At 45.0% G+C, this 22,317-nt stretch overlaps 1 protein-coding gene across 3 annotated transcripts in view; it reads left to right on the top strand.

Moving 5' to 3' along the window:
* Positions 1 to 22,317, top strand: part of AHDC1 (AT-hook DNA binding motif containing 1) — a 248,744-nt gene that overhangs the window by 217,983 nt on the left and 8,444 nt on the right. For 2 of the 3 annotated variants that reach the window (XM_042439575.1, XM_042439572.1), the window contains exons 3-4: positions 6,354 to 6,391; positions 13,085 to 18,157. In XM_042439575.1, the coding sequence (XP_042295509.1) occupies positions 6,354 to 6,391; positions 13,085 to 18,114 (5,068 nt within the window). In that variant the 3' untranslated portion in view covers positions 18,115 to 18,157. Of the gene's footprint in view, positions 1 to 6,353; positions 6,392 to 13,084; positions 18,505 to 22,317 lie in introns of all 3 variants that reach the window. The other variant, XM_042439574.1, reaches the window with a different exon arrangement.

The following is a 22,317-nucleotide window of genomic DNA, read 5'->3' as shown; positions in this document are numbered from 1 at the left end:
AACGGAATTCCATACTCCTTCAATTGATCTGTTAGAAAGTTGTAGTCCTTTCTCTTTTTCAATATCTTCCCTGGGATGTCTCTTAATGTTGCTATCTCTTCATCCTCTATTATTAACTTTGTTTTGTAGCTAAAAAATCTTGCTGGGGCGTTATCATGTACACATCACAGGCACATTTAGACACAACTCTCCTTTCTGATTCACATTCTAATCTGATGGCTGTTGCTGTTTTTCCCAGAGGCTTTTGTTGTTTTATTTACTACCTACACAGACTGGCTCTGCAGATATATGTAGCTTTGTTGGAGGATTAGGTCTCTTGTTTGTTTACGTATGAAGTAAATCACCACATCCCTCAGCAGTTTCTTGATCTTTGCTATACAGGAATTAATCCTGTAGACCCTATCTAATTCCCACGGGAATTGAATCTCAGATTCATCAATAAATTTGGCCACGATCGGAGAGAGATATATGTATAGATTCTCATTCGTCTTTTCAGGTAGTCCTCTTAACTTCAAACAGTTTTCACCTGCAGCCTCAATATCAATTCCTGGTCCTCTTGTTGTCCTTTGCACAATGTTTCGGTTTTAATCTCTACTTTCCTCACATTCAGTTAAAGTTCCCCCACTTTCCCAGAGATTGTATTTAGCTCTTCATCTGTCTTATCTAATCTTGTCCTTATCTCTCCTATTTCCGACTTGAACTCCTGTTTTAATTCCGATCTGGATTTCAGTATTTCATGGTTCATTTTCTGGTGCAATCTTCTCATTTCCTCTAAAAGAGTCTCGTTCTGTTCTGACGTTTTTGATAGTGTATCAATTGATGGTCTCCTTTGAATCTCTACAGTCACCTGTGCAGCTGCCTTTCTTGTTGTCATTGACATCTTTAATAGTTGACAAAAGAAAGACAAATAGTGTAATAAAGCTGGGGTTGATAGGAGCAGGGAGGGATTCTTCAATATTAAGACCAAATTATTAGTAGATTACTTTAAAGTTCTCAGAGGTCATTTGTCGCTTGGGCCCTTCACTTTAGGTCCCCAAGTCTTTAAGTAGATTTCAGGGGGTTTATTTTGAATTCTATTTGTCTTGTTAGGTTATTTATTTTGTCTTCAGTTAATCCTATACCCACTATAATAAATCACAGTCCCTCAAAGTACACGTATGGGGAGAAGAGAGAGCAAAAAGAAGAAAAAAAGGAGAAAGGGAAAAAAAGAAGAACCTTCTTCCTTCTCTCCCCCTCCCCTTCCTTTGTTCTAACCACACCAAGCTATCACTCTATCTAGATGCCAATACGTATCTAAATATAATCCAGGTTGTATGTACTTTTTAAAACAAAGAACTAATAAATTTGAATAAGCTTTCCTCCAGGTCTGGCTAGACTCTAATTGGAGAATTTACTCCCATGTGCCAATAATATTGGGTCACTAGTTTCTATATTCCTTTTTCTGAATCCTTTGCAGCCTCCCCCCTGCAGTCTTTTTAATAATAATATCTCCTTCCCTCCTCCTTCTCTTTTTCGTTCTTTTTTCCCTACCTCCCTTTCTCCTTTTCCCTTAGCATTAGACTTTAATTTTAAAACAACAGTACTAGGATTTTAAGTTCCTTTTTAAGGCCTCACTCTTTTTCCCTTCCAATCTTGCTCCCCCTTTGCGTGGCCCTTGTTGTTTCAAATAGTCCAGTTTATAATCAATTTTTTCTTTCCTTTCTTTTCCCCCTCTCCGCTTGCTCTTCCTTCTCTCACCAATCAAGCTAAGCCGCCAATGCTGTGAGTCCTCCTCCACGTCTTCTTCCTTCCCTTTCAACCTGCACAGCCTCCAAAACCTTCCCAGAGATCCTCTGCCTTCACTCTTACACTCGGGTCTCCTCAATCTTTGTGTCTCCAACAGGTCTCCACAATTCTGTTCCTCTTCTTTTCTCCCCATTCGCCTCACCGTCTCTCGCGCACTCCACTTTGCCTTGCGTCTCCTCTTACCCGCCAAACCTCAGCTCCCCTCTCATACACCGCTCTCAGATGGATCCCTTTATAGAAAATAGATTCATCTTTGAATAGAGATGTAAACCAGGGTCTTCCAAGTGCCAGTCTAACACAGAGTGAGTTACACCACATTGATTGCTGGCAAGTCACCAACAACACATGTTTGCGCCAATATTTGAAAACTGGCTTCTAGACTTCCAGACTGCTGTAAGTGCAGCAGTGGCAGTCTTAATTTCTGTGTGCCACTGGAAGTTTGAGTTCCTGATTTACTCACCATGTCACCATGGAGTTTTCTTTCTCCTAGGATGGTTGCCATAAGGCTAGAGAGCCCATCCTGCTCTTTGGCGCTCTTGGTCAGACCCTTTGGTTGTGACCTGTCTGGCATGGGAGGCCCTACTGGTGACTATTATACCACCGCCAGCATAGCTCACAACTTCATTAGGGTATGCAAGCCTCTCCCCCACACAGTCAGAGCATAGCTGGAGGGGAATAGGAGGCCGGAAGATGACAGTTAAGGAGGGAGGAGCCTCTTCCTTCAGGCTGTCCTTGGTGGAGCTGGGTCTGCCTGATCACTCCCTCTCAAGTGATAAGTGATATAGAAATGTACATGCTATTGCTATTCTATTCTTTTTTGCTATTATTTTTGTATCAGTTATAAAATGAATTTCAAAATAATAAAAATATGCAAAATTTGAAATCCCATATAAAGATTTTTAGCCAGTCTGCCAGAGGCTCACCAGGTGGACCAGGAAACAAAGCTAGAGTCCTTAGACATTGCTCCAACTGCCACTGTCTTGTAGGACTTGTGGCCTGACTTGTAGAAGCAAAGGAGGAAAGTTCTCCTGATTCCAACTGAGCCATTGTCAGGGCTGTTCTGACAGCCAGATCCTCTCCCACTTTCCCCCAGCCTCCCTAGGTGCACCGAACAGCTGTCTTGCTCTCCCCACTCTCTCTCTTCATCCGCCTTCTTACCTTTCATGTACTGGGAACACCACAGGTACACCCATTGGGAGCTTTTTCCCAGCCTAGCAGAAGTTGGAAAGAGGGAAGGGAATGGGATGAGAGCTGTTTTGTTGGGCTTTCCTGCTTGGTCCAAAGCCACTGCCTGCATCAGTGGTGGTTATCTGGCTGGCCAGCCCACAGTCACCCACCAACAGCTCTTGTCAGTTTTAGAGATGTGCTTCTGAGGGAGGCTGAAAACTTTCACTGGCACATGACTTGCATTTGGTGACCCTGACAACAAGAAATGGCATTTGGTTATATAAGCCTTGACCTGGAGCCTGAAGTGAGACAACACAGTGGTAGATCACCTTCAGAAAGAATGAGGCCTTACAAAAGAGGCATAATTTGTGGCTGAGCATCCTGGCTGCATATGATGGAGTTCAACTATACAGAGACACCTCTGTGTGTGTGTGTGTGTGTGTGTGTGTGTGTGTGTGTTGTGTGCCTTCAAGTCCTTTCTGACTTATGGCAACCCTAAGGCCATATCATGTGGTTTTCTTGGCAAGATTTGTTCAGAGGAGGCTTCCAGCTGATCTGAGCTTGCCACATGTCACTTTGCTATCTCTTTGGCACTCTAAGGAATGAAATTCCTGACTTTTTTTGTAAAGAAAGTCCCAAATGGGCACATGAAATGCTGTCAGTCCAAATTTGAGATTGCCCCTTGCTATCTAGACCAAAATGGAGAATTTTCCCATTGCCCCCCCCCCCGCAACAAGGAAAGTTGCAAGCCAAAAGCCTTGCATTCTTTTTTCCAGTCTCTCTCTCTGTCTCTCTCTCTCTCTCTCTCTCCTTCCTTCTCTCTTTCTTTCCTTCCTTCAAGACTCAGGGTGAAGGGAGGCACAGACTGTGTAATTAATGGATTTTTAAAAGCTTAGTGCCAGGTGCGTGTTTCCTCAGCCACCTTTGGGCAAGGCAAGCCCCTGGTTGTCTCACAAAAAGGGAGCTATACAAAGGAGGCTTTCTGTCAGGCCAGAGAAGTAGTGCAGCCAGGTCAGAAAGTTAAAACAGAAAGTGGGAATAACTTTGGGAGGGTTTTTTAACTGTTTAGCAGACAAGGCTGCTTGGAAGGGGATCTGTAGCTCATCAGGGACACCTAGTGGAGATGCGACTATAAGAACCTTTAGCCAAAGGTGGCTGACTTACATACACACAAGACACTCTGGGACGTCTTGTTAATAAATCTAAAATATCTGTCATCCCCTGGTTTCATGGAATATCCACGTATTTGTGCCTCCTGCGCACACGCATACAGACATACAGTTTTTATGCCTTTGCTAAGCTGAGTGGCAAAAGCACAGTTTCAGGTATCCTGTGATTCTATGTCCATGTTGGGGAAAACTGCAGGTTTTTACATTATTATTATTATTATTATTATTATTTGAAAATATTTTTATTAAACATATAATCGTATATGCATAAAACAACAACAAGACAAACAACAATCTTACCTGTGTTGTCATTATTGCATATATCTTTCTAATGCAAAACTTATATTCTGTATACCCTAATTACCTTTACCCTTTACCTTTACCCCAAACCTTTACCTTTTGCCTCTATCAATTTTACTTATCCAATTCTTAATCTTTCTGCTATATAGTCCTCCTTTCCCTCTCTTGCTTTAATCTTTCTTTCTTTCTTTCTTTCTTTTTCTTTCCCTTCATCTAATGTACTTTCCCCTCCTTCCTTCTACTTCATTCTTTGCCTCCTCTCTCTCTCTCTCTCCTACTAACCTCTCAAATTTCCCCTACCTTCTTCCTATCTACATCACTTGCACTTACCCTCCACTTACCCTTACTCTTGCCCTCCTATCTACCTCCTATCTCACTTGTTTTTACCCTCCTGTCTACCTCATCTACTTTACCCCCTACAATCTTATTTTACTTCTCATTTTACATTCCCCCTTCACCCTCCCCAAACAATAATGTCATCCCTATACTTGTCTTCAAATCATAGCTTTTGACATTCTGGCTATCAGTAGCTTGGTATAGAACCTCTGTTTAGGGGAGCAGTGCCATCACCACTTGATTTATTTTTTTAACCCAATTCCTGTTGTTGTTGTTGTTGTTGTTTTAACCACTAAATATGAGTTCAAGCAGAGTGGAAAGAAGTACCTAATTCACATGAACAGTGCAGTCTTGAATGTGCTTACTAGGAAATAAGCCCCACAGAGCTCCAGGGCACTTACTTTTGATAAAGCATGCTGCAGTATTGAAATTCCCACAAGGTGAAACAACCTTTGTGGCCTCTTTCTGTGGGTCTTTTCTCCCCCCACACCTTACTTTCACATTACCTCTCACTTTGGATTATCTTTCACTTTATGTTATCTCTCACTTTGTATCTAGTGGAACATTTCTCATCTCACGGTGTGGTGTGAGGTGTGTAGCAGCAGAAGAAAGCAGACATGCAATAGGGCATAGAAAGTGGCAGAGAGGGGGGGCTGACAAAATAGAGGGGGCCAGTAACTTTTATGTAGTAAAAGAAGAGCTGGAACCAGGTATGCTGTGATGCCATCACTATTGCTAAACTAAAGGCTTCCATGTGAAGAGATAGAAACCGTAATGCTCAGTACTCATTGAAACCCGGAATCTTATGGGCCCAAGCAGCCCTGTGAGAGACCATGGGCTTTATCTCAGAGCTTGGAAAAGTAACCTTTTTAGAGGACAACTCCTGGAATCCCGCAGTGAGTATGGCCAGTAACTTTTATGTGACCCAGATAAAAATGGCTGGGGGATTCTTAGGGTTCTAGTTCAAAATTGTGACTTTTCCAAAGTTTGCTAGATGTTTCATTATGAACAAAAATGTTGGTGCACCAAATGTGACTGAAACTTCTTCATTAGCCAGGCTCTGTGCAACCAGTAGACTCCTGGGCTTCTTTCTCATTTTGCTTTAGGGAAAGAAAGGAAAAAAATCACTTTCAACCTGTTTGCTATTTGTAATGCTTTGGCTACTAACCTGAGCCGATAAACATAATTTCCAAGTCTAGATTGGAATATTATTTCCTATGGTTCTGGAAAGATCCTGACATTTTGTAGTAAGAGTCCTGGTTGTCTTATGCGGGAGTGAGAAAAGTGCTTCTCCAGATGTGTTGGACTGTAAAACCCCAATATAGGATGCTAGGAGTTGCAGTCCAAGACCCATCAGGAGGGTCCCATGCTCCTCATTCTTATTCCAGATTATTATTTGAATGATTCCTGCTATGTCTGCACAGCTAAGGGAATACGTCACCCTGCCTTCAGTTGCGGCTATGGGTCCCCAATGCAGAACAAGATTGGCAAGTTACTCTTCATTGATTAGACGGAGCCACAAACAGAAAAGTCTGCAAAAGGTTGACAGTGTTTGTTCAGCAGACCAAACTCCCTTTTCTTCTTCCTTCTTAACAGAGAACTCAAGTGTAACAGCAGGAGCAGCAAAGCAGAAGGTAAGCCAAGCACTGTGGATGTTGTGTTTCCCTCCCACATCTTCCTTCGTGAGGCTGCAGTGAAACCAATGAGTGTGGCTGCTCGTCTGTACAGTCCATTTGTCACATAATAAATGCACACATTTGTTTTTATGCATTGTGCTTAAGCCGTACATCTTGTCTTGGGAAAGGGTTGTATGGGCTGTTCTTCTCAAATAGTGCCCCTTTGCTGCTAAAAAATCTTGCTGGGGCGTGATCATGTACACATCACAGGCACATTTAGACACAACTCCCCTTTCTGATTCGCATTCTAATCTGATGGCTGTTGCTGTTTTCCCCAGAGGCTTTTGTTGTTTTATTTACTACCTACACAGACTGGCTCTGCAGATATAACTAACTCTTTCTGCTTCCCTCTCTACAACAACAGTTCCCCAAAGTACCACTTTTGGTACTTGAACCTGACCAGACTGTCTGTATATGAAAGTGGAAGAGGACCCATAACAGAAATAGGGACCCTATTTGCATTTTCCCCAACCTTGTCCCTCAGCCTCCCTGAGACACAGCCAGAAGCCACTGCACTAGGTGGCACTACACTTGATGAAGCTCCAGCAGAAGGGACCCTACTTTTCTTCACTGAGACCTCAGTCCCAGCTCTAGGTCTTCACTATTCCTCCATCATGTTGAAGCTTCCAAAGCGGTAACTCAGTGAGTCCAGACCAAAAATCAGTTATGGTGATGCAGCGCCCAGTTAGCAGACGTAGGCATCCCATCATATAGATACATGAATATAGATAAAATCAGTTTTCCAAAAATTAAAGACAAACTCATATAAAATACATTCAGTTTCCATAAACATTCAGCTCCCATAAATATTCCAGACATCCATTTCTTGATACTCACAAAAACAATCCAAACACAATTAAATTATATCCTAACTATGGCATTCTGTTTCATCCATAACTCACTCACTACTTCCTCGTCTACAGCCTTTTGGTAGATTTCAAAGAAAAATACTTATCTAATGTACTATCTTGTATTTAATATACCATGTTTTCCTGTGCATTTTCAATTTGAACATTATCTCCAAAGTATCGATTATCAAGTTTGTGTAGTACTTGGGTTTCCTGCTTTTATTATCTATGTCTTTATGTCATAAGATTACATCCAGTATAATTATATTCTCCCTTTCCTGTGTTAGATAATTATTTACCTTTTCCCAGTCTTCTAAAAATTTATTTGAATATTGATTTGAATTTAAAAGAAAGAAAGCCTGAGGCCTCCCATGTATCAAGGGGAGGTTGAAAACCCATACAGGCTCTGGATCCTGACCTTGACCAATTTGAGAAAGAAGTGGCTCCATCAATTTCTAAAAAAACAATAAAACCATTAGCTAGTCAATAATCATTCAATAGCTCTGTGAAGGAGCTATGTGGCTCACCTTCCAGCATCAACACCAGCCTAGCAAGCTTTAGGACAGCATAGTGATCTCAGAAAAGCTTCCTAGCATGTCTAGAAAGATAGGAATAGGAAGACTGAGTAGTGGTCCTTAGGCAGCCTGGTGCCCTCCATATGTTCAGGATTATAACTCCCATCAGCTCCTACCTGTATGATCAGTCATCAGGAATGATGAGAGTTGTAGTCCAAAATTATGTTAAGGGCCCTAGCTGATAAAGGGCAGGGAACTTGCATCCCCTCAGATATACCTGCACTCCATCATCCCTGACCATGGGCAATGTTGGACTAATGCGAGCTGGAGTCCAGCAATAGCTAAGATCCCATAACAGGATTATACCTCTGGCAACTATGGTGCAGTATATGTGTATGTGATAGGAACAACACAGCTAACACGCAGTGACATTTGCTCACCCACAATCTATTTCATATAAGCGAAAGTGGGCAGACCCCCAAGGCCATTTTTGGGACTGGACGGTCTCTTGCAGCCCTCCAGTGTCTCCCAAATTTTCATTTAAGTCCCGGATAAACTATGTTGTGTTGTTGCAAGCCATTGGGCCCCATTAAAGCTCCCCTATATCTCCCAATACTACTGGCCACTTTCAATTTTTATTAGTAGTATTAGTATTACTATTACTATTAGCAGATATAGCCATGTTAGTCTGTAGAATCAGTATGTAGAGTGATCTTGTAGCACCTTAGAGACTAACTGAAAGAAACATCGGCAGCGTAATGCATCTGTGGAAGTAGATGTTAGTCTATGGAAGCTCGTGATGCCAACTTCTTTCTTTCAGTCAGTCTCTCGGGTGCTACAAGATCTCTCTACATACTATTAGGATTAGTATTTCCATATTGGTGCATGCATTTCTATCTGAGGGCAAAACATGGTCATGTAATTCTCCGCAGCCCTAGCGCAATGGAGATAAAACAAAGTGTTTCAGATTAAAGGTCTAAATGGCACTACTCTCTGGATCATTTGCCATGGTGCATAATCCCGTGGCGGGAAATGAGAGCAATCCAAGAATTTGATTATGTCGGAGAACAGGCATGCCCTTGTGCCATGCCCATTCATTTCAGTTGGTCTGATACAAGAATGATGCTCAGTGCCCCTTGGATTGTCAGATCTATCTCCCTCCCATTTTGTCACATTTGAATGAACCTGAAATTGAGTTCACCTTGGTTTGTGACAAGGCTGCGTTGGATTGGCCCTGATAAAGGCCATTGATTGGCTTTGTAAAAGGACTTTTGGGGATCTTCATTAAAATTAGCACTGCATTGTAACTGAACTCAAGATGTTCCAGTCATCTTTACAACTTCATTTCTTTTCTGCGTAGAATAACTTGCATAAGCCATGTGAGGCATTGTCCTCTGTGTCACTTAGTGAAAGAGAGAGTGGTGGCTTCAGTCCGTCAAAACTGGCTCCTCTGAAGTAGAAAGATGGGTGAAGACAGTGACTGTGCTGCCATCATGGCTATGGGGGAATTCAGGGAGTTGGGGTTCACTAAAGAAATCCAACCCTCTGTCACATAAGAATACACAACTAAAACTCTTATAAAAGATGCCCATCCAACCTCTGTGTAAAGTTGAAGAGTCAAACCAACATCTGAAACAATCTATTCAAATGCTGAATAACTGTTACAGTAAAGAGATTCCTCCTAACACTTTGATGAAATCTCTTTTCTCGCAATTTGAATCCATTGTTTGTGTTCTAGTCTCTGGGGCAGCAGAAAACAAACTCTCCCCATCTTCTACATGACACTTCTTCATATATTTAAAGATGGTTATCGTATCACCGTTCAGCCATCTGTTCTCCAGGCTAAATTTACCCAACTCCCTAAATTATTCCTTACAAGTCTTGGTTTCCAGATTTTTTTTATGATCTTGGTCACCCTTCTCAGGACGCATTCCAGCTTTTCAATATCCTTCTTGAAGTGTGATGCCCAGAACCTGACACTAAGGCGGGTTACAGACCACCGAAAAGCAGCGGCCTGCACCCGCCCCTTTCCCAGCCGGATTGGGCCCTCAGTGGTTAGAGCGGCAGCCGCTGAGGCCCCGATCTGCCGCTTTCCAGGCTGCAGGGAAGTGGCAAAAGGCCCCTTCCCCGCAGCCTGGAAAGGGGTGTCCTTAGGGCTTCAAGCCCCAAGGACACCCCGCGGTGGCGGGGAGGAGGAGAAAGGGGCCGCTTGGCCCCTTTCTCCTCTGCGTCGCTGGGCACAGCTGTCTGAAGGCTGCGCCCAGCAACGCAAACGACAAAAGGAGCTCCGTTTCGGAGTTCCTTTTGTGGCCGGGGAAGGGGCGCACTATGCGCCCTGGCGCGGCGTGATGATGTCACGTCTGCGCCGCCCCGTATAGAGGCGGCGCGGTCGTGACGTCGTAATGGCGGCAGCCGTGTGGAACGGCTGCCGCCATTTTGTGCGTGCTCCGCGCGTGCTAGGGTTGGGGGCGTCCGGAAAGGACGCCCCTTTCTAACCCTAGCACGCACGGAGCACACACTTTTAGGCCCGTTTGTAACGGGCCTATGTGAGGTCTGACTAAAGCAGAATAGAGTGGCACAACTATTTCCCTTAATCTGGACATTGTACTCCTATTGATGCTATCTACGACTACATTGGCTTTTTGGCTACTGCGTCACATTGTTGAGTCACATTTAGCTTGTGGTCTGCTGAGACCCTTAGATCTATTTCACATCTATTTCCTTGTAGCCAGGTTTCACCTGTCATATATATGTGCATTTCATTTTTCCTGCCTAGATCTTACAATTGATCCCTTTTCAAATTCATTTTGTTAATTTTGCCCCAGCTCTCAAATCTGTCAAGGTCACATTCAATTCTGAACCTGTCCTCTGATGTATTATTTAATTATTTATTTAGGGGGGGGGGGGAATTGTATATATTGTATTTTTTAAAGGTTGTATGCTGCTTTGATTGTGGAAACAAAAAGCAGGATATAAATTAAAGTTTTATTTATTATTTATTATTTAATTTATATCCCACCTTTCTCCCCAGAGGGACCCAAGGTGGCTCACAGATAAAACCATTAAAATTATTATAAAATTCAAACAATTAAAACGTCTATATATAAAATCACAATAAAGTCAGTTATCCCCCTGCAAAAATGTATTAGCTACTCCCCCCCCCCCACAAAATGGTGTCATTTGAAGTTTCGATAAACATGCCTTCTATTCCATCATCTAAGGGACAGTCTGCAGCTGCCCCTTTCCTGGCTGGATTGGGGCTGCAGCAGCCTCACCCCGTGGCCCCTATCTGGCCTTTGGAGGGCACAAAAAGGAGCTGCAAAAAGCGGCTCCTTTTTGCGCCCTCCAAAGGGCACCATAGCCGTGGCGGTGCAGCTCTATGGCATCCCTTTGGTGCTGCATCATTTGGACACAATACCAGAAGTGTCATGATATCGTGTGCCGTCTGGAGCAGTGCGCGCCATTATGGTGCCCTAAGGGCAGAATTAGGGCAAGCATCGCCAGGACACTGCACCCTGACTCCACTCACAGACCAATCTTTCAAGCTGGTCTGTACAGGCTCTAAGTCATTTTAAAAGATATTAAACAATACAGAATAGGACAGAACCCTGTGACACCCTACCAGTCACGTCTCTCCAGTTACTGGTGAGCATTTTTTGGAATTGGTCCATTATCCAGTTGCAGCTCTATGTAACTCAGGATGTTCAAATCATCTTTACAACTTCATTTCTTTTCTACATAGACTAACTTGCATAAGCCATGTGAGGCATTGTCCTCTGTGTTGCTTAATGAAACAGGGAGTGGTAGCTACAGTCTATCGACTGTCTGTACCACAGTTCACCAGCTTGCTTCACAGAATATCAGGGGGAATGCTGTCACAGGCCTTATTGAATTCATGATATACCAAATCCACTTAATTCCCCAGATCTACCAAACTTGTAACTATCAAAAGAGAGAGGATTGGTTTGTCTTGATATGGTTTTGAAATTTTCTAAGCTTTGTCCTATTTGCTCTGACTATTGAGCAAACCCAACTCAAGCAGTTTTTGTTAAAGGTAGGGAAGCCTATTCACCTTGCTCTGACCTGCAGTTTTCTTGGTTGGTCTCCCTACAGCAGGGTTAGGGGATCTAAAGTCCTCTAAATTTTAATGAAGCTGAATCACCAGCCTTCATACATTGCCAGTTCGAGTTCCCATTGCAACCTCTGGTGCCACCATAGCTTTTCTTTGCAGGAGGGTAGATGGCTTTATTGTATACCATAAGAGACATGCTTTCCTGGGCTGGAGAAAGGCACCATGAAGCTGCTAAAAAAATAAGAAAAAAATAAGCCAGGGGAGGGGTTGTGGGAGGGAGATAATTTGTGGTATGCATCACATGAGGGTCATCAATACTGAGACAACCACTATCTCCTTAGTTAAAAAAAAAAAAGATTCAACATGCTCCTTACTCTTAATGGGGCAAGACTCACATGTTTTCCCATCCATTTAGCTGTAGCTGTGTGAAAAAACAGCATTGCCTCAGTAGAAGGGATTGCTTGGGTGACATCGTCACTGGCTGCTGCACTGCTCCCTTGGGGAGAGCAACAGCATTTGAAAAGTCCTCTAGCCTCTGGCTGATGACAAATCCCCAATGTCTTTGTGTTCCCTTTGGTTACCAGGTTACAGGGGGGGAGAGAGATTGAGAGAGAAGACAGCTTGGCTCCAGTCACTGGCCAGAGGAGAAAGCTGCTGGAAGGTTACACCCCTCCTTTCTCTGCTTCTACAAAGTCCATCAGCAAGGAGTGGATCAGTCCATACCAGCAACATAAAAACACTTTAAAAACAACAACAGTGCAGTCCTAACTATGGGCTTTATGTGTGACATCAAGATGCTACCAAAAATGGTGAAGCCAAGTCAATTCTTGTATGCTGTGGAATACAAAGGAAAGCTCAAGATGGGATGCCATTTTGGCAGCATCCCTGTACTGTTTTTCTCTTTTCCCTGATAATGTGTGGGACCCATCTTATGGCCCTGAAAGCATCAGCCAGAGAGCTAGAGCAGGGCCATGGAAACACCATAGTGAGTGACATCACAACATTAAATGTTTTTTCATGTTGTGGGAAAAGTAGGAAAACCCAATACAAGGACTCCATTCTTGGTAATGTCCCTGTGTCACTCATAACTTATTGTCACATAAGAGCTTGCCGTACGGAAACACATATACTTAGGAGCCCCAAATATAGGTGATGTCATACTTAGAGCCTATCACATCCTCTGCCAAGATTAACCCCTCCCCTTTGCTTTTTTCAGATCCAGCTTCGGCATTTGCAGACATCCGTCCCAGCAATTGTTCTTCCAAGAGGCATACCAGTGAAGATGAACTGCGGAAGCGGCTGAAATCCCAGGGCCCACTTGTACCACCAACAGGAGGTACCATCCACAGCTCTTCTGATTACTCACAAGAGTCCACGTTCTACCAGGCAGAGCATCCTGGTCAAAAGGTGTCGGCGTGTCTGGCAGAGAAAGCTTTGTCATTCAGCATGCTTAGTTTTCCAGAAGGCTCTTGTTCAGTATTAGGTCGGGAGCACAAATCTGGCTTACTTCGTCACTCTGAGACAGCTGAACGGTATAAGAGTCTTCACACCCAGAGCAGCACCAAGACAGAGGACTTACTGCCAGCCAGCATTCTGGGCTGCCCTGATGAGGCCCAGGGACCGGATGAGACAGCTACACATGATAGAGCTGCCAAGACCTTTTCCAATGCCACTCTGGCTTCTGGGAGGTGTAACATCGATAACATCATTTCTCTGCTAAAGAGCAAGTGTGGCAATGGACGTATCAACCTGTACCCTGTGGTGCAGCTCATTGACATCATGAAGGACATCAACCGCCTCTCCCAGGACTTGAAGAGCTGTGGTGTTCACTTGGATTGTAGCAGCCTACAGATCAAAAGCCATCCACCTCTCAGTGAGGAAGGGCGGGATCAGGGGCTGCAGTACAGCTTCTACTCCTCACCCATGCTGGCCAACAGCATCCGTACCCCTGAGGAAGTAGCACCGCAGGGCAGTGACAAAGCTGAGCTGTCTAAACAGACCCAACCCAGCCTCTATATGGGAGAGTCAGATGAGGGCACTGCAGGTGCCCAGTTTCAAGTCTGCCAGAATAGTCCTGCTTTGAAGGCTCCTAGCAGCCTAGATGAAGCTAGCAGCTCAGAATCTGATACCACTGATTATACTGAGCTGGCCAATACAGATATCCTGAGTGAACTGGCTTCTTTGGCCCAGGTCCCAGGTCCCCAGTTGCTAGATCATCGGCACCCAGAGTCCCACTCCCAGTTGCTACAAAGCCAGGACCTAGAGTCAAGGTCCCAGTTAATTGGCTCACAGACTCTGGAGCACCAGCCTCAGCTAGTAGACTCTAAGTCTCTAGAGCCTCCTCCAGAACCGCTGGCCCTACAGACTGTGGAGCCCCTGCCTGAACCTCTGGGGCTGCAGACACTAGAGCCTCTAGAGCTGCAGACGCTAGAGCCCTTGTCTGAATCATTGTCACTGCAGTCCCTAGAACCCCTCTCTGAGCCTCTGGGGCTCCAGGCTTTAGGCGCCCTGGACCAGCAGTTACTGGACTCCCAAGCCCAGCTTTTGGATCCAGAGGCCCAGCTGCTAGGCACCCTGCCCAAGTTGTTAGACTCCCAGACCCAACTGGAGGCAGAGGAATCCCTCAGAGCACACTCACTACAGCCTGGATCACGCCTTGGAGGCTGCTCCCTTAGAGGAGCGGTGAGGCGTGGGGCTGGGCGAGGAAGGGATGATCACAGGAAATACGCTCTGCGGAGAACAGATAAACCAAAGATACTCTGCCGCCGGAGGAGGGGAGGCCGGGGACGGCGAGCAGAGATAGCAACTGAGACTCGAGTCCTCCCCATGTCCCTACCAGTTGAGGTGGTGATGGCACAACCTGAAGAAGCCAAGATGCCCGTAGCAGCTGTACCAGCAGATGAAGTGGTGGAACCCATCATTTCTTCTCTGGAATCTGAAGATGTCCAGAAGGCTGCTCCCACAAATCTGCAGGCCCCAAAGCCCAAGTGCCGTGGAATACGGAGGATGGTGGTGAAGATGGCCAAGATTCCCGTCTCCCTTGGGAGGAGAAATAAGACGACATATAAAGTATCCTCCCTCAACAGCAACTTGAACCTAGAAGGCAAAGAATTAGCAACTTGTACCTCAATGGAGCCAACTCCGCTGCTGAAGATGAAAAACAATGGCCGTAATGTGGTAGTGGTCTTTCCTCCAGGGGAAATGCCCATTATCTTGAAGCGCAAGCGGGGGAGACCTCCAAAAAACCTGATATTGGGACCATGCAAGCCCAAGGAGCCTACCCCAGAAGTGAAGAAACGGAGGAGAAGGAAACAGAAGCTGGCGTCACCACAACCCTCTTATGTTGCTGACACTAATGACAGTAAAGCTGACTATTCAGATGTTCTGGCAAAGCTTGCCTTTCTAAACCGCCAGAGCCAATGCTCAGCTCGTTGCTCCCCACCCCGCTGCTGGACCCCAAGTGAGCCAGACTCCATTCACCAGGCCCCTGACACTCAAAGCATCTCCCACTTTTTGCACCGGGTCCAAGGCTTCCGCCGGCGTGGTGGAAAAGGAGGTGGCTTTGGGCGTGGAGGGGGGCACTCTGCTCATTCATCTCGCTGTTCCTTTAGTGATTTCTTTGAAGGAATTGGCAAGAAGAAGAAGGTGACCCCAGGATCAGCCATGCACGCTGACCCCATTCACCCACGGAAGAGAGGTCGACAAGAACCAGACTCTATGGAAAAGCCCAAGAGAAAGAGGCGATCCCGCAAAAATGGGGTATTGTTTCCAGAACAGAACCCTAGCCAGAACTTCGGCGATGGAGCTTCTGACTGGTGTGGAGACAAGGAGAGTCCTTGGATATCCCACCATGGACACCTCTCCAGCCAAGCTAACAGGAATTGCAGTTACCAAGGCACTGACTCACGGACCTTTCACTCTTCAGCACTGGAGGCAAATTCTTCCAGCAGGACTGGTTTTTACAGTGGGAGCAATCCATCCTCACAATCAGAACTAAGCCAGGAAAGACAGAATCTTTTCACAGGCTACTTCCGCTCCCTACTGGATTCAGATGACTCCTCTGATCTGCTGGACTTTGCCCTCTCAAATACACGCTCTGAGTCACGCAAATCCACTACCACATACACTGCCCCTCCCAATGCCATTGCAACCCAGAGAGGCATGACATCTTACCCAGGCCGAGGAGGTAAATCAACACCCTCCACCACCGCTACTGTCACTATTGAAACACCCTTCCATACGGTCATGACAAACCGGCAGTCGTTCCCTCCCAGTAGAGCATCTGGATACAGCCTTTCTCAGACTGCTTCTGAATGTCGTGGTACAGACACCTACCAGAAGCTTGTTCCTCTCTCAGCTGTGTCCAGATCACCCACTGCTCATTCCACAGCAGCCTCTAGCTATGCACAGTATGGCAACTACAGCACTGGTGGAGGGCAGAGCGTCACACCCTCTAGCTTGTTCCAGCAAGGCAAGCCATACCATACCACACAGGAATGCCCCAACAACAAAGACTGCAGCTTCACCTATGGTAGTGGCAACAGCCTGCCATCATCACCAAGCAGTGCCCACAGTGCCAGCTATGCTCAACAGGCTTCCGGACCCAGCTTGCCATTGAATAAGGCCTCCTTCTTCAACAGCTCTGATCCCAGCCAATTCTCCAGCTCCTCCCACACCCCCATGAGGTGTGATAGTCGGGCAAGCACTGTGTCCCCAGGTGGCTACATGGTCCCCAAAGGTTCAGTTTCTTTTCAGCCCTCCCCTGAAAACTGTCGGCAGTTTCCCAGTGCCTCCCAGTGGGCTTTCCGGCAAGGCTATGGCAACCTAGACTGGAACTCTGAGACATTCAGCCAGCTCTACAATCCAGGCTTTGATTGCCACATCAATGAACCCAATGTCATCCTGGACATCTCCAACTACACGCCCCAGAAGGCCAAGCAGCAGACAGTCTCTGAGACCTTCTCAGAATCTTCCTCCGACAGTACTCAGTTCAACCAACCAGCTGGCTACAGAAGGGCCAACAGCGAGGCCTCATCTAGTGAAGGCCAATCTAGCCTCTCTAGCCTAGAGAAGCTGATGATGGACTGGAATGATTCTTCTTCAGCCCCAGGTTACAACTGGAACCAGAGTGTCTTATTCCAAAGCAGCTCCAAGCCAGGTCGTGGCAGGCGGAAGAAAGTGGATATCTTTGATGCTCCCCATCTGAATTTCTCAACAGGTGCATATCCTTCCAAGAGAGGCACGGGAGCCAGGCAGCCACGGGGCTCTCGTGGTGCTTGTGCCTCCAGAAAAGAGAGAGGCACTGGCAAAGCGAAGTTCCCTACCAAATCCCAGTCAGTGAACCCACCTTTTCAAGACAGTACAGATTTAGGACTGGACTACTATAGTGGTGACAGTAGCATGTCCCCCTTGCCCTCCCAGTCACGGGGCTTTGGGCTCAGTGAAAGAGACCCCTGTGACTACACTGGGCCCTATTCCATGAACCCCTCCACGCCTTCTGATGGCACCTTTGGGCAAGGGTTCCAGAGTGACTCCCCCGGCCTAGGGCAGGCAGACCTGGAAAGCAAGCATTTCCCTGCTTTGCCCCACCAGCTTGCAGCCCCACCCACTCCCCAGACTGTGTTTGAAGCAAGCTTGCAGAAAGCTTTCTCACCCAACTGCTCCCCAACCCTGGCCTTCAAGGAGGACTTACGGCCCAGTGACATCCGCAAGCTTCCAGCCTGCGACTCCCTCAAACACAGCATGCAAGGAACTGGGGGCATGTCCCACTCAGGGGGTGTGCATATGACCTGTCGGGACCTGCCTATGTCTCAGCCACACTACGACTCGCCCAGCTGCAAAAATCCCAGTTATTGGTACTCTCCCACCTCGAGCACCCGCAGCCCTCCCTATGACAACAAAGCTGGGGTTGGGATGTTAGTGGACTTTATGGGAAGAAGCCCAGATGCCTCCTGCCTCAACCCCCATCTGACCAGCCCCTCCAGCACCAACCCTTCCAAGACTGAGAAAGAGCCCATGGACATGGCAAGGGCTCACCACCGTGGGGCTTATATTTGCCCCTTGATGAATGACTTGAATATCTCCCCGGTCCCAAGAGACTCCATGCTGCCACTCCAGGACAACTATAGGTACCCCAGCTTTGCACCCCAAGGGCACCCCATCATGACTGCAGCCCAAAAGAGTGGGTTTTTGGGTCCAATGTTAGAGCAACATCCGGAGGACACTTTCACAGTCACCTCATTGTAGTGTCATCTGAAGTGCCAACTAGACAACGAGGTTTTGTTTCAGGGTAGGTACCTGGGGAAAAGGCCAGAGGGAAATTAAAATACTTGGGAGGATATCCTGGGCATGCAATGTAACTCACCATCATTCCAGTTACAGAAAGGCCCAAAGTGAAGGCTATCTAACCTTCTTAGCATAGAGGAGGTAATGACAGACTGGAACAATCCTTCTTCAATCCCAGGTTACATCTATAGTCAAAGTGTCTTATTCGACAGCAGTGACCTTAATGAGACTTTTTTAAATGAAAAAAATGAAAGTCAGAATGATTAAAGGAAGAGAAAATCAGGACATATGAAGGGAACAAGATAGCTCTGGGGTCCTTCTTACCCCAGATAGCCCTTGAAAGGTACCAAGGTCTGCATTGCTTTTGGAAATACGTAGATACTGATTTGACTTTTATTTCTAGATACTAGGTATGGGACAGGAGCTTGGAAAAAATTATGTTTTGGACTACAGTTCCCAAAATCCCAGCCAGCATGGTCTCTAGCCCATGATCCCAACTATTCAATGCTTCTGGTGAAGCTTTAGGGTACTGTTTGCATGTCTGTTCCAGCTTTGAGCAAAGGTATTTATTGTCTGTAGATTTATGTATTCTGCTGCTAATAGCAAGGCTGAGGTGGACAGCAATGAATCAATTAATGATGATTTCACATGCAACAGCAAAATACACCCCTGTGTCTCCATTGCACATTGGCTGTATTCTTTCTGTATGAACTGAAGAGTGGTGGTGTGCCTGAAAACATTGGTCTTCAGAACAGCAGAGAGTTCAGGGTACCCATCTTCAAGATACACAAACAACTTTCCAAGATTACATAAAGGATGCAGTCATGCTGGAGTCAAAACTCAGGAAACTGTCATTTGTCATTACTGACGAATGGCCTCTAAGGACAGTATCATGCTACGCTGTTATAGCACTATTATTCCACTTTAACGGCTATCCAGGTTGAGCCCACTTTAACTACCATGGCTCATTTCTATGGAATTATGGGAACTGTAATTTGTTGCGGCATCAGAGATCTCTGACAGCAGTGACTAAATGTCTCCCAAAACTACAATTTCCAGAATTTCATAGCATTGAGCCATGGCAGTTAAAGTGGTGTCAACCTGGATTATTTCTGTAGTGCAGACACAGACAATGTTGTTTGGATGCAACAGACTAACATGGCTGCTTTGAAAATGATAAGCCCTGTATACCTGACATCAGCCTCCAGATGCATGCTCAAACCTGAATGAGTTTTCACTATTTCTGAAATACACTTCAGCCAAGGCTCCAGTGAAAAGAAACTCCAGAAACATGAAACAGCTATTGAGAATACCTTCGTAATGTGTTCCTAGAGTTCAAATGGAGTGAATAAATAGAAGCTTTGGGGTTCATTTTAGGGGGGAAAGCTGCTAGTGAAACACGTTGGATAAGAGCTATTTGTTTTATTATATCCTACTTTTGTGAGTTGCCCTGGAATGCTATATGTAGAAAAGCAAGATAAAACTTAAATAATAAACCAAATAAATAAACTGGCCTAAAACTAGCTGTTACCCCCAAATATAGCAAACCCACTGCATCAAAGAGAACTTGATAACACCAGTTTGAATCCCTTGCCAGGAAAAAGGTGGGGTATAAATTAAATTAAATTAATAAATATATAGGACACTAATGTAATTTTTATTCATTCAGTAGGTTTGCTATAGTTGTGATTAATACTCAATTTAAGCCATAATACGTAGTGCTGGATAAGTTATCACCAGAGACTAATGGAAGCCAGTGCAAAGCTCTGAATACACTGTTGACATGAATATACTGTGCATTACAACACTGCAATATAGTAGGCTGAAAAATATACAGTGAGAGCCTGAAAAAGTTACTTTTTGAAGCACACCTTCCAGGATCTCCCAGCAAGCATGGCCCCTGGGAGATGTCATCCAGAAAGTCACTTTTCTGAGTTCTGTGTAGGAGTAGATGTATTTCCAGTTGTGATTGTGTATATATGCTATGCATGATTTTGAGTGTATATGTCATGTGTGCACGTGCACACACACACACGGCTAGAAGCGGTTGCACATTTTGGTAAGTCTTTCTCTTAGATAGCTTAGAAGAATGCAGTTGGGGATGATGATGATGAAAACTGGTTCAGCTATTTGTGCCAAGGGCTGTCACCAGTTAGAAACAAAGAAAATGTGAAGATACTCTTTTTTGGAGATGTGCATTACTCACTGAGCTAGTAGTGAACATATCTGATATATTTGGTAGATTGCTGCCAACACCAGACGGTGAAAAAAAGAAGTGAGGTCTGAATTCCCTCTTTGCTTTTTAAGTTTGCTTTGTTCTATTTTTAATTGCGAGACTGTGTGTGAACAGCAAGGCTCTCTGTGCGCGAATTCTCATCCATTAAATTCATCAGTGGCTAGCTTCACTATTCACAGGGCCCATTCTCCATTCTTCAGGATTCAGAGTATATTTTTATGTTTTATGCTCTATGACATTTCTGGCCTAGAACTCAATTAAATGATAAATGCTACTTGGACCCAAGGTTGGAAAAGCTCCCTTTTATGACAAATTAGGGCCCAAACAGACAGGCCAAAATAAAGCTGCTTCAGGTCACTTTGGAATTGTGCTATTTAAATTATGCATGCGTCCACACCAAAGCCACACTGCAGTCCTAAGGACCAGAGCGCAGCTTTGGCACAGCTTCTGTCTTCTGTGTATGTCATTTAAACAGCATACCTCCAAAGTGACCCAAAGCAGCTTTATTTTGGCCTGTCTGTTTGGGCCCCTAGTCCCAGAAACCCCTATCTAACATAGCCAGTGCTGGGCCATTCTGGCAGTTGTAGTCCAAAAAAAGTAATAGAGTGGGCCCTTCACATTTGCTGGGGTTAGGGGCACAGGGCCCTTATGAAAGTGGGAAAACCTCAGATAAAAAAAAAATATAATATTTCCTAGAGAGAACATATTAATCAAATCCACAAATAATCAAAGCTGCAAACCTGGAGGACTGATTGTGTTTGCCAGCTTTGTCTGAACAATATTCAGATTGCAGATAGAGGCACACATGAATGAATATTTCTCCATGTTCTCCTAAATGAAGAAGAAGAAGAAGAAGAAGAAGAAGACCAGCATGTCAGAGAGGATACAGGCTTAGAAACCTGACATGCTCCTTTTCCATATGGAGGAACTTTTTGAAAACATGGATCAGGATCCATTGTATAATTCCCCCTTGTAGTTTGAAGTGAAACGGCCCAACATGGACTCAGTATTTCTGACTGTCTCTCACATCCTGGTCATTACATACAGATTAGATGGTGGGAGGTCTATCTGTTGCAGTGCACACTTGTGGTTGCTACCCAGGCTCAATCCAGGGTGCTTTGTGGTTATGGCAAAGGACAAGATGCCCACGTTCCATATATTCTGCATCAGTCTATTCCATCATTCATCCATCCACTGAACACATTAAAAAGTAAAATTTATAACTCTAAACTGCTCCTTGCTGGCAAATTTAGAGGTGGTGTGCCAGGAAAGGGTATGTAGCACACATAGGAATGGTCCAGGAGGAATAGTTCAGTGGCCTCAACCTCTGTCATTTGCCACCTAAGATAGTTGCCCCTTCTACCTCTGTTGATATGAAAATAAGTTGTACTGTCTTCTCCACTGGGACTATTTACTATATTATTTTTATTGTTGTTGTTAAAACTGTGCTTTAACATTAGTATCTTGAGAGTTTCCCTGTCTACACTTACTTCATTGGCTGCTTGCAGTGTAGCCCAGAGTACAAGAATGCCATACTATGTGTTTTGACTTACAGGACATTGCAGGAATAGAATGAAACATGGAAAATGAAGCTGTTGCTTTGGGTGGCAGTTACACATACATACAACCTTAAATGAACCTCTCCCATTTGCTTTTTCTCTCTTTCACACACACAAACACACAACACACAACACACACCAATAAAGAGTAGAAGTTGAGGTGCTGGAACTAAGCTGAATAACCTGAATTGAAATCTTTGCTCAGCCAGAAAGCTTTATTAGGTGCTCTTGAGTTAGTCGTTATCCCTCTAGATGACTTACCTTACAGGGCTTTTGTGGAGATCAAATGAGAGAAAGCCCCTTAGAGGAAAGGTAGTATCTAAAGGAGCCCTGGTGGTGCAGTGATTAAATCCCTGTACTGCAGCCACT

This window comes from Sceloporus undulatus, chromosome 9 (genome assembly GCF_019175285.1).
Source record: "Sceloporus undulatus isolate JIND9_A2432 ecotype Alabama chromosome 9, SceUnd_v1.1, whole genome shotgun sequence".
Taxonomy (NCBI): Eukaryota; Metazoa; Chordata; class Lepidosauria; order Squamata; family Phrynosomatidae; genus Sceloporus; species Sceloporus undulatus.
This window is presented reverse-complemented; position numbering and strand designations above follow the sequence as displayed.